The following is a 19,378-nucleotide window of genomic DNA, read 5'->3' as shown; positions in this document are numbered from 1 at the left end:
CTTTTTAATTCCCATGACAACTAACAACTATATCAAAATCACAACTGTGACTTCAAGGTTTTGTCGATACACATTTATGGCATTCATGAAAATACGATCATTTTGTTCCATTTTTTTTTTTTTTTTGGGTAGAAGCCTTGGTTTGTACAGATATTGTTTCAGTAACACTTTGAAGCTTAGTCAAATCCTGTAAGTCGTACATTTTGTTATGTCATTTCTTGCCACATACTTGTACAATTTTGGAGGAGAACTTAATTTGATTATGTAGAGTAGGTTTTCTCCTTATGTTTGAATATTAATGGATATCTTTCCTTTACTCGAGTTCATGTTCCATATGAATCAATCCCTGAGTCCACACATTATACTTAAATATTTAGACTTTTCTTGTTTCGTATGCATGATTTATTATGTGCAAAACTCAGAAAACTGATCTTATGACAGTTGACCAACTTTCTGTCCTATAGCCTCAAGGTTTCATAAACATGTAACAGGAGCACATGCCATAATGCAGGGTTTACTGATGAAATCTAAGAAACATCCTGGAATGTCCTGAAAAAATAAATAAAGATAATACAAGAAAATTCAGGGGTTGTATATGTTGCACTTTCCAATAGCCCATTCGAGAGGAAATTGATCAAAATTTGATTGGTTAGAAATTAGTGCCAGCAGGATTTTTTTTTTCTCCTGCTGTTTACATTTTGTTGGTTCGTTGTTTATTTGTTTTTGTTTCATTCATGTTTTGTGTTTTTTTTTTATTTAATAGTTTTTGTTATTCTTACTTTGCCGAGGAGTTTCCCAGCATGCAAACATATGATGATTTCAATCTAACACTCAGGCAGAATTGGTATCCAAGGGGGGGGGGGGGGGGGGGGGGGGGGGGGGGGGGTGTTTCATAAAGCTGTTCATAAAGTTACGAATGACTTACGAGCGACTGGTGATCAGTTCTTGTGCTGAATTATGGAAATTCTGATAAGTATAGCACATCAGAACTGATCACCAGTCGCTCACAAGTTGTTTGTAACTTTACCAACAGCTTTATGAAACAGGGCCCTGATCTGTGATCCCCAAACCTCATTGCATTGCTCTTCATTCTCTTTGTGATGTCACTGTGTTTCGTCATGGAGATAGGGGTGGGGCGGTTGTCTTCCTCATCCTCACTTGCATATTATATACCTGCCAGTATACAGAACTGCAGGCCTTTGTGAATCCGGTTTATTTCAGTATAGCCAAACTTACTTCATTGCTTCACGCTTCAGTAGACTCTGTCAAACAAATCCGTAATCTGTGGGATCTGCTTGGATGGGGGCATTGAAGAATTTTTTTGTAATGTATAGAACTGACTCCATCATACTGTATGGTATTTCACATGTAGGGGGGGGGGGATCAATGATGATGTTATCACAGATAATGAATTTGTACAGGAAATATGCCATTAAGAATGTTCCTGCACCTCTTTCTCTAGAAAAATGTGAATTGGCACTTTTGTGTCTATATAATATGCTATTCATGCTGTGATCTATGCATTTCTATGAACTCTCATGAATGTATCCAGGTCTTTGTATCGTCGGGATTCACAATTGTTTTCTACAAGAGCCCGTCTCCTTTATAAGCTGTATACATTGCATGTTGTTTGTGAATTGTTATTGGGAGTAATTTGATCAGTTAGAATTAAAGTTGCAAATGATTCTAAAATTGCTAATATTTTGGATTATTTAACATTGTACTTATCCTGTCAAATTGGCAATTAGTGCCCAAAAAAAAACCCAACTAAATTTGTGCAGATTTGATGAATGCAACCAGTTTCATCAACGCTCTCTCTAATATAAGATATGCAGTGAAATTCTTTGTTGCCAATTTGATGATTACAGGACGATAATGAATTCGGCAGCAAAATCACCACAGGACTTAATAGGTTAAACAGCCCATCTTTTTACTTTCCCCAAGTTTGCTCATATGGATGTCTTTCAGTCATAAAGGAGGGCTAAATCCAAAGATCAAATATGTTATTTTGCTCGCCAGTGGTAATTTATTGACTTGAGACAGCGACGCGCAAACACCACTTAACCTGGGAAAGATATGACTATATGTTAGGACGAAGAATTTCTTGTGCACCCTTTTTCCATCCAAAATTTACGCCCGAAATCAAACAACACCATAAATGAAAACAAACTCCATGTATGTCCAGTGCCTGCTGAAAAGGAAACTATGATACGACCTTCTTGCAGTCATGTTTCAGTTGTGATGAAATTTGAAATCTCTCATAGCATTCCAGGGTCCGATGCCTTTGATCCTATTTTATTATTTTAGGCATGGCCAGCTTAGGAAACTGACGAAGATTGCAGTATACCTCGATACGATTGTTATGTTTACTCAATTTACTGAGGAGAGAGTGAAATATCAAAATAATATTGTATTGTTAGTTGAAGGCAAAAAGAACGTTAATGTATGTATACTTGCGTGAAAAGTGTCAAAGTGTATGAAGTTAACATGTGGCTGCTGCAGCAGAGAAACACGGTAATGACAACTTAATGACATAGCATGCTGTTTGGTCTTTTTAGGGACATTGCTGGTGTATTTGTTCCTTTGTAATCCCAACTTCCAATGTTGAAATGTGAAGCAACGTATTTTCCTCCTGTATTTCGAGATTATGCTTCTATGCAATAATCTAATGTGTAAAAGAAGGAAATATTGGGGAAAATTATTAGAAAAAATGTTAGATAGAAAGAAAATGTTAGAAAAATTACATTCATGTCTTCCTCATGGGCAAACCTCATTTCTTTACTCCGTGTACTAATATCTGATATCCTCTTGGCGACACTTTCTAACACTGTCCAAAGTTGTGCCTGATCTCATGTCGCCATACACATGTTCATTCTCAACGTCTGCATGTTTATTTCCTCGTACACGCCTTTGCGAATACCTCCATGCCAAAAATTTATGTTTCTTCCTCAAAGCGAAGTATTCACCTCTTGATATTTTCTTGTTTTTGTTTAGTTTCGGTTTCAAAATGTGGGCAATGTTTGAGCTAACACTCTGTGACTAAATTGCTTCTTATCAGTACACAGTGTACTTGCTTTTTGATTTGCTTTGCTTTAAAAAAAAAAGAAAAAAGGCACTGCTTGTACTTCCTTCCACCTTCCTGGTATTTACTGACTGCACCTTTTCATTTGCAACGAATATCTGTCTAATTGCCTTTTAGTTTAGCTGAACACCCCAGAACAGAACTTCTTGTACATTGCGCCATAATGTTCTCTCTGCCTATCTATTATAACTTACCTATCTATTACTAGTATCTATCCATCCATCCATATATCTATCTATCTTTCTATCTATCTGTCCATCAATCTATCTATTTTTATCTATCTATCTGTCTGTCTGTCTATCTATCTATCTATCTATCAAATCGTGTATTTATCTACCTAGCTATCTAAATCTTAATCTATTTGTCTGTCTGTTATTTATATTTCTACAAGGATGTTGTTTGTTTAAACTTTTGCCTCAATGCCATAAATCATTCCTTTCTGTATTCATTCACCACGCTCTTACTTTCATTTTTACCTGTCATCACCCGCACACCTTCCTTAATCGGCACTTTCACCTCTAGCACAACGACACAGGTCTCTTTCAGCTTCCCGAGAACGACTTCTTCTGAGCGGCCTCCACTGTTGATATTTACACGCCGGAAATGACGTCATTGGTGGGGATGACAACACGACCTCGCCTCTACCGTACCCTCTCATCCAACCCTGCTTTAAAACAAACTTATTCACTATTCAAAGTTTAGTGTATTTTCCAACTTCATCTATTAACAATGAAGGATAATCACCCACTCCAGCCCACTGTTATTCTTTAAATTAAGGCGTGAGATCATCCTCTTTGTTTGGAACTATTTCTGGTGTGTCAGGTTTGAGGGTCAAACCGTGACGCGATGACGAATTTCTTGTGCCTTTCTTCCACCCCTTCACGCTCCGTCTTTGTAGAATCGATTAACCCCCCATTTAATCCTCGCTTCCACTGTTTTCCATGCCCTAGCAATCCTTCCTGTGGCGAAGCACAATAACATGCGATCCATTCATCAGTTTGTAGAACCATCTTAAGGGAGAAAAAGAACACTGAAGAGAAATTTGAAAACCTTGGGGGGGGGGGGGGGAGTGCTCACAAAATACATGATGCGTTTATACTTTGCATGTGATGTTAGAAAATTCTAGTTATTTTGATGTTACTGTCGTGGTATAAATTGAATTTGCGTAAATCAGTTTCCGTCCCTAGCACAGTATTCATAACCGTCTTTCCAGGTCTAACTAAATGCCTTGTTTTTAAAGTGTGTATACAGTGGTATAAGGAATGCAAGGTGCCACACCTTCTGCTTTCATGGCAGCATCTAGGCGACAACCAATCAGCTACTAGTAGGATTTTAGTGAAACGCTGCCCTGGTTGTCCACGGTGTCTTATCATTCTTCCTCGACTTGTGTCTTTGGTTTCTGAACGATGTTCAACTTACATCTGTTGTGAATTTTCTCAGTAAGGATTCTCGATCTGATGTTTTGTAAATAAATAGAGAAATATGACAGCACGGTAACCTCTGATGGGAAATTGGTATGGTTTTGTGTACATTGTAACGACTCCAAAAATGGTCTTGTGAGAATGGAAGGTGAGAAGAGGAGTATTTATATTTTCAGTTTTGCAATGACTCAACTATGGTTTTGATGTTATTATATGTTGCGTGATGGTTGAAAATGCATGTCGTAAGCATTTGAAATCTGCACATCAGAGACAAAGACAGACAGACAGACAGACACGCGCGCACACACACACACACACACACACACACTCACACACATCCCTGCTCGCGGGTAAAATGCTCCGAGAAATAAATCGGTGAACGAAATATTGTATAGGATTATTTTCAGCAATTCAGTAATTTGAGAGGAAACTGACAGCTGGGATTTTGTGCTAAGTATGAAACGATGCGTTTTATATCGGTGATCGAATTATAAATGCATTCATTCGCAATTACCTTATACATGAATAATCCTTTAAAGTTTCGTAACCGAAATCCCGGACATGCATATTTTGTTAGTAGTATTAGTGTATATCGGGAAAACCATCAGATATGCGTCAGGAATAATGACGGTATGAATCCCGTGTATATGAGAGTTGGTATATACCAGCCACATGAAAGAAAAGAAAAGAAGAGACAACGCACATACATACACATACACACACACACACACACGCATGATCAACATTTGGATAACGTGTATACCAGCTAAAACATGGCAACACGCCAGACAATGTTTCTGTTAAATGAGGGTGAGAGTAATCATGGTCCGTTTTTATCTCGCATAAGAAAGGGAGGGGGTGCAAACAAAGCGAAAAAAAAAAATGTTGAGCGTGGGAAATTGAGAAACTACAATGTGCGATATTATACTGGATGAGAAAACGTCGTTGAAACGTAAAATTCAGGTATACTGAGGAAATACAACAGCTAAGAATGAAGAAAAAGGAGAACAGGGGGGGGGGGGGTAAAGAAACAATGACACATTAAGAAAGAGCAAAAGCATGACGATCGAAATCCCCTTTTCACAATATCTGTTTGAACAATGCGTTCCATAAACTGAGACCACTGAGACAGTGAGTTGTCAACTGCTCGTAATTATCGCTATACCCAGCCCGCTTGATATAATGCTTGATCCAGTGGAAATGTTAATTAAGAGAATGTTTGTCCGACAAACGGAGAGCATACATTGGTAAACGAGCAGTTGCGAAGACTGGAGGGTCGGATTTATCGCCCCTATATATACACATTCCCAATATCATCCGGATTCCTGCCTACATTGTCCGTGTTACAATTAAAAAAAAAAAAAAGAAAACCGCCCATGAAATAGATTTCGGAGTAGATAAATTGGTGTATGAGCGTGTGCCATATGCTACATGATTTTATTTATGACATTGTGCAGGGTTCAGTATTACTCTCAGTATTCATTAGTCGACATTGAAACTAACGAAGGCAACGAAATCATGAAACGGATCATAACGGATCGAAATTTAGAGCACGAAAAATAAGACTTAATGCCCGCTCTTTTAGGAGTGAGATGTGAAACATGACAATGAGGTGAAACGTGATAATGGTGTGAACACAACCATATCCACCACAGTCACTCGCTGCGGAGACTTTTTCATTATTTTGTTTACACTGAAATTCAGTTTCACGCAATAACAATTCTACGAATCGACTCTGCCGAATGAGATCATGTTTAGCGTACTGTTATGAGCGACTTTTTATATTTTTCTTTCTCTGTATCCTTTATACGAGATGTCAGCTATAAACGCTGTCTTTTTATTATTACATCCTCCGAGGGAGGAGGTTATGTTTTCATTACCGTTTGTTTGTTTGTCCGTGTGCAAAATAATTCAAAAAGTTGGGAACGGATATCGATGAAACTTGCAGGAAAGATTGAGAATGACACAAGAAACAAATGATTAAATTTTGGTAGTGATCAGGAAATTTTTATGGATTTTGTGAAGGATTTAAATGTCATTTATACCAACAGGACATGTTGGTTTTTAAATTCACTGAGATAAGCATCTGTGATGTAATGATTATTCAAGTAGTCCTTATAAATGGTGCTTGCGAGCACATCCACCGATAGCAAAAGTAGCTTTTTGGCAACATCGATATAAAAAGTTTGTTAATACATTCAATGCAAAACAATGAAATTGATGCTTTCCACGTTTATCAGTCATGCTTATTATGATAGACCATTCTAGTCACCTGGTCTACTCAAGTTCATCTCTTGTTTGAACATGACTAATGAAATTGTTTTTATACGTAGGGCAAGCTTCAGCATTTTGTCACTGTAGAAACGAGTGAAATGCTTGCCTAACCAACCGAGGAAGAAAAAAGAAGAAGAAAGGTCATTATTTTGCACCCATGTGCACATGAGCTAAACCAGAACTGGTTTATTTATCTTTAAAATGAGTCATGTTAAAGCCATAGGATTCTCGATATAGGCCCCTCTCCGACGGAGCTGTCGGTCATGCATCTTTTATTCTGTTTGTGTGATCATCATACCACGTACAGGCATTGATAGTGTTTATACAGCTGCGTAGAATAATATTATTTTTGAACATGCTGTCTGGTTATAGTTCATGTGTTAAATAGCAATGACGTAGTGCGAATAAGACGCATGCCATACAACCAAGAATAAATACAGATACGAATAATTCTGAGTTTCAACGAGTTTACGTTGGCCTAATTGCAGCCAGAGGCAAGATTATGACGTGTAATACAATTAGAAGTTTAAGACAGCAATTCTAATGATGTTCTATTGATGAATCCGACTTCAGAGCACTTTTATAGGCGTTTTCACATCAGCCCGACAAAAATCCATGCTCGAGATATTTTTTTATTTCCCAAGTCAGAAAATAGCGCGCTATTTCGAAACATCGGGCTGATGTGAAAACGCCTACTGTAACTTATGGCGGCCATAACTGGGAGGCTTCCAAAGATGAACAAAAGCACTTTCAATGGGTTATATGCAATGAGTCAGGTGCGTTGCTATGTCAGCTAGTGCATACAATTATCTTTTGTTTTAGACATATTTGAAGCCCCCAGTTAGAAATTACCATAAAAACAATACCAAACCGAATTGGTCTATAGGTCTTACAGTGTCAAATAGTTGCACAATCCAATCTAAAATAAGTCAAGTATTGGCTTTCTTGCTGTCAAGCCGGAACAAGAGCACCCAATCCGAATATTATCAATGTGATACTCAAGTATACATGCATAAGTTATATCACTGGACAACCAGCTACCATGGCAACGGGTAATTAGTTACCATGGAAACATCAAATCAGTAAATGTTGTCTAAATTTAGGTGTTATGGCATCACTATTACACATCAGTGCATGCGTCTCTGTTTAAATAAGGAAATATTCTGATTCAACGCGATGCATCAAGTTTCTCCTACATGAAATATTTTGTTTTTCAGTCTAATTTTCTTCAACGCACCTAAATCTTTCTTTATAGGTGGAAAAAAAACCCGAAATCTTCATCCACGTTTGACAATCCTCATCCACAGATTTTGACAAACGGTGTGGTGTACAGGTAACAAAAAAAAAGTAAAAACCAAACAAACGGAATTATGTTTTCTTAAAATCCGGAGAAAATTAGAGAGTAGAGGAATTTAAAATTGGAGTGATATGGGTCGCCAACATAATAATCTAAGCAAATAAGATGAGACGATAATGTTATTCCCTTATTTCATCTGTCATCATGATCTATTATGTTTGTACATAAAACTAAGAACGGTGTTGCCAAAGAAAAAACAAAAAACAACACAATAATGATAATATACTGCTTTCAGCCGATTATTCAGGAACTTTGCAGTCCCCTTCCCTGACACGTCATCGCTATTCTGTCACAAGTTTACAAAAATTTCGATGCAAATGAGTTTTAATGACACATTCATTTTGGAAAATAATCGAACAAAAGGGCGCAACAGGTTTGTGTGAAGTCTATAATGGAGAGTTGTAAGGCGACTAGAACACTCTTTCTCATTTGCTTATACGGAATTACGACTGATACCATCACTAACCATGCCCATTTTCAAGGTATACTACCATTTTGTTTGCTTGATATATCGGCATTAAAGTCAACTCAAACACTGTAGAGTAGATTTTCATATAATCTCTATAGGTTGAATATACCATTTACACAATAAAGCTTTTTTTTTTTATTGGACCTATGAACAACGCGTAAAATATCCAACATATCATCGCCTGTACAATTTGGAAATTGCATTAGTCAGCCTGCTAGTAGTCACTAAAGTTATATGTTTAATTCTGGGTAAGCGGGCATGAGCGATACTGGATTAAAGTGGACACATGTATTGTAATGACTAAATCAAACTCCTTTCTATCTGTAATATCGAGTAAGATGGTAATGTGCGAATGTGAACAATGAAAAATGACTATAAGTTGATCACTCGGATGGGTATTGAAATACTTTGTTGTGAAACCCAGTAAGGAGCACAACGAAACAATCAAAATGTCACATTAAACAATCGTTACAAGCATTACGCCTCTACATAACCACATGTGTTATACTTTGTCTTTCATCTTCAGAATTGCTCCCACATCAATGATTAAAATACATCATTAAATTTCTTAAGTTTGTTACGATGATACATAATTATGTATATTCAATTTTGTCTTTGCTATGTAGTGTGTGTGTTTGTGTGTGTGTGTATGTGTGTGTGTGTTTTCCTCTGGCGATTTCAGTAAGTTATATTTAGAATATGACAAGACTTATACGTAATTACACACAAAATTTGCTGTAAAATCACTGGCATCAAAGGCTATTGCAAAGTGCTAGGCATCAAGAATAATTTGTGGGCCAGTCACAGGGCTACGGTAACCCAGGTTGCAACTTCTCTCCATTTTTGTCCTCACTGTGCAACCCATCTTTTTCTGCGGGAGTTACCGAATGTGTGCCGTTATTCATCGCATCGTTGGGAATGCCATGATCGTTCTCCATCATTTCCCTGGAGACGACGGTTAACTTTTTGCTACCAGAAGGGATGTCTTCCCTGTCCCTGTCGGATGATTTCACCATGGCAACCAAGATGAGGATGCACATGGCCAGCTCCAGCGTTCTCTGTCCGGTCTCGAAACCCCACCACTGCCACGGATTCTCGGTGTACTCGATGATTCGCCGGTGAAACATCGCGATGACGGGGGGTAGATGTGAGAGGGTTAGCAGGAAGCAAACTCCAGCGCTGCATAGAAATATGGCGATCAAACGAGTCACTCGACGCACCTCACTCTCTTTCGACGCCACAGACCCGTGCATCGAGGAGCGACGCCGCTCGCTTTTGTTTCGCGGATGCGACGCCGAGAGGTTCCGCCGGATTTTCCGCCAGGCGAAGACGAAGCCCGCCGTCAGGGCCACGCCCCAGATGATGAAGAGGAGCTCGCACAGCAAGATGGAGATGATGGTGGAAGGCATGTACGAGACGAGAAGGTCGGCGAAGATGACGTAGGCGAGGCTGACGATGATGATGACGGCGAGCGTGGAGAGCCGCTGAAATCGCGGTGACGCGATCGAGAGCTTGGTGGTCTCCAGAACGGCCAGGAAGAAGATACTATGCGAAGCGATGATGCTGGGCCAACCCAAGGACCAGATGATCACGTTGATGGGACATGGCAACAGCTTCCTTGAGCCGTACGGGTCGATGAACAGCGACACAGCTCTCGCAATCGTTGCCAGCGCCACCATCGCGTGCAACGACAGCCCAAGTCGTCTTCGCGCCTGATTTCCCCTCATTGTCTGCACAACGATGCAAACTGTGTACAGAAATATCACAGCAAAGACGGCAGCAAAGAGGTACGTGTGTACCTGGAGACCATAGCCAAGGGTTTCCCGCGCGAGTGTCCAGTTCGGGCTGCTGTCTGCCCACGAGCAGCTGATAGTCACTCCGCTGCCCGGATTAGCGGGGTCGCTGGTATTGATACCATTCTCTGTCACCAAGGGGTAAATTGTTGGAGCCATAACAATGGTGTCCGTCAGTAACTTTTCACTTTCATACGACTTAATCAATATTGCTAAGTAATCAAAAGTTATTACTACGGAAACAGGTACAATATTCTGATGTTCGCCACTGGTCGTGTTGCGGTTCGCAACATTTCATCTGGATTTCACTACTTGTCTCTCTGGTGTATCAGCCGTCACGTTAAAATACAGATGTTTCCAGACGGATGTCCATTATCTTGTTTATTGGCACTGTCATATTCATTACGAGAACGTTCTAATTATAGGCGCGGCGAAAGCTGTTCCAGACCGCACAGAAACGTCTTCTCTATGATTAATTTCTTACGCACTTCATCCGATAGTTGATTTAACGTCGACTCCCCTCCAATACTACAGCTGTCAAACAACCATTCTTGTCACGGTAACTGCCCAAGGTTCTAGTTTTTCGCACAGAGCAGCCACGGCTTTGTTTATCCCCAGGAACAATAAGGATAATGTCTGTGATCGAGGCTTGTTTTGTCCTCCGAGTTCAGGCATTTTTTCCTTGTTACTCGTTAGTTGGAAGCACAGTGTATCACCAACGCTCTTTGTAACAATTTTCTCCTCGTTGTTAATCAACCGCTGCAAAATGTTACAGTGTGACCGCTGGGATGCTCTTCCTCCTTTAGTATAGATATACCCACTGGGCGGAAAACCACTTCATTGTCGGCTGTTTGAGACGTACAAAGAGCTGAGCGTGACTCAACTTGAGATGGATGTTTCTTCAATGTCACGTGACATGGCCGCTTGAGCGTCAGATGTCAAATCTCGTCTTACAACATTATGTATCGCGATGAGAAAATATCGAACCATCAGTGCGATCATGAGCTGCTTTGGAAGTCAAATGCTTTCCGTTAAAAAAAAGTGTATGAAGTGCTTTTCTTTACAGGGTAGTGACCCCTCACGTCGTAATGACAGAAACTGACCAACTATACTGCAGAAAATCATCCGCTGTTTCCGACGAACTTCACGGGAAACTGCCGATGGCTGTCTCGGGATGTTATCGGCGGTCACTAATGGGATAATGTCGTTGGCCTAATCAACTTGTTAATGAAATCATCCATGTGATAATTCAGACGAGCTCCTCGCTGCTGTGTGCTGAAATGAGCAATGGCAGATGCAAACAAAAACTAATTCAACGAGAGTGAGGTACATCTGATCCGTCACCCAAGCACGTCGATTCAACTGTATCGGTATAGACACTAAACATTATGATTTAACTCCAGCGATTCTGACACATTAGCAACCGCAGTTGTTACTTCCGACCGGCTTCAGGGAAGAGGGCGACATTTCAAGAATTCTTGTTTGCGGCTGGTCATCGAATTAGTCCATCAATGCTGGCTCTTTTTTTTTTCTCTCTCTCTAGGTCAGTCATTCAGACACTTTGGAGAAATAATTAAAGGCTATATAGAACAGTGTACGCATGTATTCCATGTAGAAGGAACTGGCATTGACAGAATGACGGAGTAAACAGACAACATAACTGGAAAGAGAATCCCACTCAAGTGATTCCTAGATTTCCTTGTAGCATTCTTTATTTTGTGTTTAGATCAGGTGAATAGAGGAAGTGAGGCTATGAGTAGAATATTGATCGCTATGCGGACCTCAAATAAGACCTGTACGTTTGATCCTTCTACTATTGTTCAAAGGGGTCGATGTTGCGTACTGGAGCGAGCAAACCTGTGCGAAACGCGTGGGTAGATTGCAGTTTGCTGGTCGCTATAATAGGCCTGCATCATGAGTTTTGGTCCCCAGGTAAATAACGAAGATTTGTAGTATAATACACCCACTTCTTCAGTCATCTGTAGTCGTATTTGTGTGAATAAAATAATCGATTGGTGACATCATGGTGAATCTATACAGTGTAGTGCAGTATGCGTGACGTGCGAAGGCAATGATTTTCTTCTATTTGAAGTTAAGAATAGCGGTGGTTTTTTTTTTCATGAATGAAGTCTATTTTAACGAAAGCTGTGACACAGTCACAGAGATTCTGTGAAAACATGGAACCGGATCTTAGGAATGAATGCAATAAAAGTAAATGATATATCTTCTGAAAAGATCAACCAAGATGTTCAGCGAATTGTTTATGGATGGTGACGTGGAGACCGTCATGGCATCTGGTCATTCTTAAAATAGCTATAGAATAACAGCTAGAATACCTCCAACAGAGTTTGAAGGATACATTTTGCAGACGTTTACAAAGAATTCAATTTGTATAGTAGGCCTATATGGCAACCGGTCAACACGGTATCAACGATGAACTCTCGAAAACGTGAAGCATTTTTTCCCCTGCAGACAGATCAGTTTACAAGAAAATAATTCGTATTAGAATTGGTCAACTATTCTGCATTACAGAACACTCACTCTATGCCATTATACATACACATGCAAAATAGTCTGATTCTCAAAGACGCTGTATGTATACGGTTGGAGATGTATTTTTGAGTAAAAACTTCTTACGATATTGCGACCCCTCTTATGTCAAAGCTGGATATAAATCTCAACAGTTCATCATTATAACACCCGCATGATATAATTATGTATAATGATTTTAATTTGTGAAAAATTAATTCGGCTTTAAAAAATACACGCAAACACTCTAAAAACACAAATGTTGAATTAGCAATTAAAAGGGTCAAGGAGTGACAACATTTTCAAAGTGTTGGTTTTGCTGCTAGATTCAACATTTAAAATGTTATTTTAAAAGTTGGATGCAACACTTCAAAAATGCTGTCACTCCTCGGCCCTTTTAAATGTTGATTCAACATTTGCGTTTTTAGAGTGGAGATCTCTTCGCTTCAGCGCCCCCACTGTTTGGAATTCCATACCAAGTAAAATATGTTTATATAATAATGCTCAAACTTACGGTCATTCATTATAAAAAAAAAAGAATCCACCTCTAAACAATGCTCTCTTGCTTGAATGTTGACTGATTGTTTAACGTTTCACCATCTCCTCCCGTATAGTGTGTGATATGATGTGTGTCTTGTATTATTGCCCATGTGTTAATGTAATTTGTTGTTTAGTGCCTATATCATGCTGTCTAGAGAACTTTTGTCCCTCACAAGGCCACTGAGCCTTTTTGTTATGTTCTCTGTTTATTTCACATCGACTTTTTAAAAAGGCGTAATTTCAGATTGTAAGAAGAGATAATTAAGTGTATTAGGCATTGTATTTGTAGTATTTTTTTATTTGGAGTGGAAATTAATAAACAAAACGAAATATACACATTTCTCATAGGCACGTCGAGGGAATTGTGATGTAATCAATATACCGCCGAAAACCAATCGATCGAGAAAATGAAAAACGAAACAAAACAAAACACGACATCAAACAAACCCAAACCTAATTGTCCATTCGACAGCCCTATAGGTCCTCGGCAAAAATCCTATCGCCAATGACAAAGGCAAACGACTGAATGTTTACATTTAAGATGAATCAATAAGACTAACTGAATGACTGGTTTAATGAGGGAGTGAGAGTTTAAGTAACTTAACCCCTTCTTTGCTGGAACTTTGGACAGCGTGTACAATGCTATAGGGTTTCTGTGTCAGTCTGCCCTTGAAGTACCCAAAGGGTCTACCAAAATCATTACAAAATTGAATGAACATGTTCAGTTTGAATAGAACGTTGTGTCGTTTTGGGGTCTTTTTTTCCACTCGTATTTCGTCTGTTTGCTATATGGGTGAAAACAATTCCATTTACTTATACGCAGCTAAGTAACAATGAGAGTATTGGCCTGCTCTTTGCCAAGCATACTCAAGAACAACAGCATGAAATATATTCATCTTCTATGCACAGGGATGTATATTCATGTCTATATTCTATTGGTACGGGTGATTTGTGCCGAACCAACATTCCCATGGAGCGCCCCCCCCCCCCCAGAAAAAGAAGAAGAAGAAGAAAGAGGAGGAGGAGGAGGAGGAGGAAGAAGGAGAAGAAGAAAAAATAGCTCCACATGTGCGGTAATGACAGGCCGGAAGATGGCGCTATTCAACATTCCCAGATTTACCCTTCACGTCTGGTTCAGTGAATCTTTTCATCAAGATGATTAATAGACGAAATGATCAACTTGTAACTAAAGTCCAATCATTATATTTTTATCTGACTATCTTGTTGATATTGCAGTCACCATAAACTACACAACTGCGAATCGATACCTCATGTAAAGAACTTAACGTATTAATTTTTTTCTCAACTGAAACATCCACTTTGTCTTTTTTGCAAGTATGCATGCATAAGTTATATCTTTATTTGTATCATTTATCTTTTGCAAAGTTGCATGTATACGTTTGTGATATAATTCCTGATTCATTCTGTGTTGTGTTCTGTTGGAAAAAAAGAAGAATGAAATTGAATGAAATTGAATGAAATTGAATTGAATTGAATTGAATTGAATGCAGACATGAACATTTTGTTTCGGGAACCTGGTGTCATGATTGGTACAATATTACCCCCCCCCCCCCCCTCCACACACACACGCACATATACATATACATAATTATTATACATATACACATCTTCTTTGCTCGAAAAGCTTGGGACAAGCCATTTACACATAATTGAATTCACACAAGTATCACCTCGCAAGCCTACATCTCAATATGGACATCTTCATATACAGATAGACCCTAGAGTAATATACAAACCAAACATGATTACCGTGTATCATTGTGAGTATCATCCATTCTCTTCCATATGGCGTCATCAACGTTATACGAATAATTGCACAAGCGAATGTTTCCTAAAACGGATAAACGTGGCTTGGTAGTACTGTCGATTTGAGAAATGAGTGCGAGTCATTTTCCTTCTCGTTTATCGGGAATCTATATACGACGCTTATTCATGCTGGATTTGTTCTGAAGTAGGCCTATGCGGAATGATGTAGAATTAGAAGAGCAATTAAATTTGAAATTCTTGTGTTGGCTGAGCGGCTGTTAGAAGAAAAGCGGGGCTCGTCCGTCATTTATGATTATACTGCCAAGAGTCGGAATTACGTCCTTCATCACTGTATGGAAGGCCGTTAATGCAGTTTTGGGATTGGTTTGTTACAAAATGTCCCAGACGCCATCTTATACAAGGACTGTGCGATAGAGCCACAGGAATATTTCTGTCGATAGAGCGAGATGACTTTCAGCTAAATTTGAGTACGTCCACGAATCATTAATAAGGAGTTTTAGATTTGCGACGTGGACGTTTAAGACGACGACTGTGTTGGCCGTTCTCCTCTCTCCCTGCTCGTGTTGTAGCTTTGGATTACGCGAGGACGCAGGCTATACAAAGTAAAATGGCGCCCCCATTGGATCATTGCATCAAGTAGCTTTCTGCGGTGTGAATTTGAGCGGACGTAAAAATGGCCCAGGACGCATAATGAAAACTCAGACGGGGCGAGGTCGATTTTAAAAAACAAATTTGCGCGTGCGGAGAACAGTTTTTTCCCCTCTGACCGTCCGCGTCGCGAAAATCTAAAGCCCCCTAAGACTATAATGACATTGCATGAAATTCACGGTCCTTTTCATTATGCAGAAAGTTCGTTAAACCAAAAATGAAAATAAGATTCGTATAAACGTAACCCCAGAATAACGACCTTTTTTTTCATTTTCGGATTAACGAACCTTCAGAATTATGAACCTTCCTTCATTTTTAGAACAACAAAACTTCAGAATAGGGAACCGTATTCCATTTTAAGATTAAAGAACCTCCGGCTGAACGAAACTTCAGAATAAGGATACTTAAAGTTATTACGATCCTTATTTCATTTTTGGTTTAACGAACCTTCGTAATAACAAACTTTTGGAATGACGAACTCACTGAATTTAGAGTGAGGGACGTTCAACAGCAAATTTTCATGCGTGCTTGTATTTGTGAGTGTGAGTGTGTGTGTGAGTGTAATAAAACCCTCTTAAACCCTGTCATCAGTACTTTCGAAATGTCATCACTATTATTATATACTATCGAATGTCTGTTTGTAAGCGTTGGGGTGACATAATCTGCTCCGATGTGGCCGAATTTCTGCTGCCCATGATTTAATGATGGCAAATGAATTATGAGTTTCATTCCATTTTCCTTGATACGAATATTATTTTGATACGTTATAAAAAACAACCGCATATTCTCAGACATATCAGTTTGGAATATCAAGGACTACATCATCATGCCCTCAAACTTTATGTGCACCCTAGGGTGCGTCCAGGTTTCGTATTTCGTGTTGCAATTTAGCAAATCATAAAATGTGTACAGTATCTCCAAAGAAACCAGTCTCGATGCCAGTGTAAATCCCTTCTCCACAACCAGTTATAGCTACCCGAGTATCTGTAGCCGTCATGTAAAGTCTTATTTTGTCATTACCTTTGCCACTGATCCTAGTCTTTAGAAAGTTTTGTTGGATTAATTTGTCGTTAACATCATGTGCACCACCTGTCAATTTTACTACATGTATATAGCACCGCAATGTATTAAAGAAAATTAAATGTTAAATTAACTGTTATTTTTTTAATCTGCATAAAAATCATTAATGTTTCAGAGGGGAAAAGAAACTCTTACCTTGTGAAACGTGTAGCCAATTTAAGATTGCGTTATCAATGAAGCAAATATAATGAGAGGCTTTTGAGCATTCTGCAACAATCACATTATCTAAACAGAATTGCTCAGACGAGATTCTTTAAGTCATCTTATGAAACACCAATAATGAATGATTGAAATCAGAGAAATAAAAAGATATAGCACAAAACCACAAAAAGTTGTTTTCCATGGTACCTGCTACATGGATTTTGTCAACAGAACTATATCATATGAACCATCTCATTCCACTGTCACTAATCATCAATTATTCTTCAGTTCTCTCTCCTTCGGCACCAGCCAAGAAAAGAAGAAGGAAATAAAATAGGATATCAGTACGAAGCACCATTTTCGTTTTCCATATTTTATCATCCAATACAACGTACATAAAAATCTACATCATACAGGTCACTACATACCTAGCTTTAATGATGTAATATAATCTCACTTTTCACTGTATGCGGCCCGGCAAAGAGTAACAGAGTAACAGATTTTCGGCGTTCCTATAAAATGTGACCCAGAATAATGTTCACAAACGATCTAGAGATTCCTCACTTTCAGCAATGAATGCTTACGTTCTGTAGAGACGAGAAGGACGATGACCTGGTAATGTTATTGCCAATTAAATTCTAATTATCTAATTATCTCAGTCTCCATAAGCATCGCCATAATTTTTCTTATAATCATCATCATCATTGCTATTAGATCATTATTCATATTGCTTAATAACATCATCATCCCTATTGCTATTCTTCTCGTCATATTCATAATTTCACAACGAAATTTTGTTTGTTTGTTTGTTTGTTTGTATATAAGTTTTCAAATCATTGAAGTACCTTATAAGGGAAAGATATGTTGTGTAACCTGAATGATATCAACTACACCTTTGATATTACATCAACCATTTTCATTTATTTACGATTCCATATGCAGAAATGGGTAGAAAAAAAAATCAACTGACCTTGAAGGGAGCAGTTATTGTTTGCACAAACATGTTTATAATAGCTTGTATCTTGGATCCCAAACACGTTTGAACTCTGCAGGGAGTCTGTATTCTATATTTCTCTTCCACTTTAGGTCTGGCGGCAGGAGGGGTGTGTTGTGCATGAACGTTTCTATGGAAACGAAGGAAGATCGAGACTTATTCAAAACTTGTTGCCGTTGCCTTGATCGCAGTTGCACGCTTCATGTTTGTGATTTTTGTCAAAATAATTAAAAAGAATCAATAGATAATTATGTTCATGCACCAGCCTCGCATCATACACATGGAACTGCTTTTTATATCCAAAAAAAAAAAAAGATATGAAAGCTAAAGCAAACCACAAGACAAAGCAAAGCAAAATACAATACAAACACAAGAAATTACAACTCTACTGTGACGTACAAGTTTCGTTAAAAATGATTATTGTCGATCAAAGTTGGACTGTGTAGTATTAAGGGAGAACAACTTCGATCAAATTCTTATCATTTTGGACTTATCGAAGCACCATCTCCAAGATCAATGCAAGCCACAGAACTTCATGTGCGCGAAGTAAGGTCATGGTTAGGTCATGGTTTAAGAGTGGCAATGTGCTTTAGTTTAACTTTGACGTCTATAGCTTCCCTAAATACTTTCCTCCTAGTTTGAGGTGCCCGTCCGGAAGCACATGGATTCTCGGAGTAACCTGCGTTTTACGAGGAACATGCACTCCTTCTTGTAATTGCAATCATCATTATACTTAAGGAATTACGGTCGGTTGCTTGTGTAAATGAGATGCCGAGAAAGAGGGAGAAGATAAAGCTGATAATAAGCAGCCACTAGATAATTTCCATTCTTCTCGAAATGTACTGGGTTTGAAAAAAGAGCAAGTATTGTAATTTCTGTGAAAAATAATTTCTCCTCATTTGCATAAAGGATCTGAGACATTGAAAAAAAAGTACGGTAATAATTATATCTGCCATAACAGCCCTGCATTTACATTTTGAAGTCTATCATTGATAAGGATTACGGACCTTGTATAGTCCCTAAGATTAGTTGTCTCATGTCTACTAGTATTTCTCCTTATAACATCGTAAATGGATTCCCAAGTAGAATTTACGGGCAGAAATGATAACTTAGGTTAAGTTTGTTGACCTGTGACCTTTCACCTCTATTATTTTCAAGTTAACATTTTTACCCATTATCTCCTTCTGGCCAGACATTACAAATGGCATTCCTTTGCTGAAGTTCTTCCTAAAAATGTGATATTTAAATGAAAATCCAAAGAT

General features: G+C 38.6%; 1 protein-coding gene across 1 annotated transcript; it reads right to left on the bottom strand.

Moving 5' to 3' along the window:
• Positions 1–8,265: 8,265 nt before the first annotated feature.
• LOC139710674 (uncharacterized) lies at positions 8,266–11,221 on the bottom strand. Its single transcript, XM_071622593.1, has one exon. The coding sequence runs from the start codon at positions 10,553–10,555 to the stop codon at positions 9,413–9,415; it is 1,143 nt and encodes a 380-aa protein (XP_071478694.1). The 5' UTR covers positions 10,556–11,221; the 3' UTR covers positions 8,266–9,412.
• Positions 11,222–19,378: the final 8,157 nt, after the last annotated feature.

The sequence above is a fragment of the Diadema antillarum genome, unplaced genomic scaffold (assembly GCF_040938485.1).
Source record: "Diadema antillarum isolate AM-2024a unplaced genomic scaffold, OU_Dant_1.0 seq00001553_RagTag, whole genome shotgun sequence".
Taxonomy (NCBI): Eukaryota; Metazoa; Echinodermata; class Echinoidea; order Diadematoida; family Diadematidae; genus Diadema; species Diadema antillarum.
The sequence above is the reverse complement of the archived record's forward strand: the minus strand, read 5'-3'. Positions and strand labels throughout refer to the sequence as shown.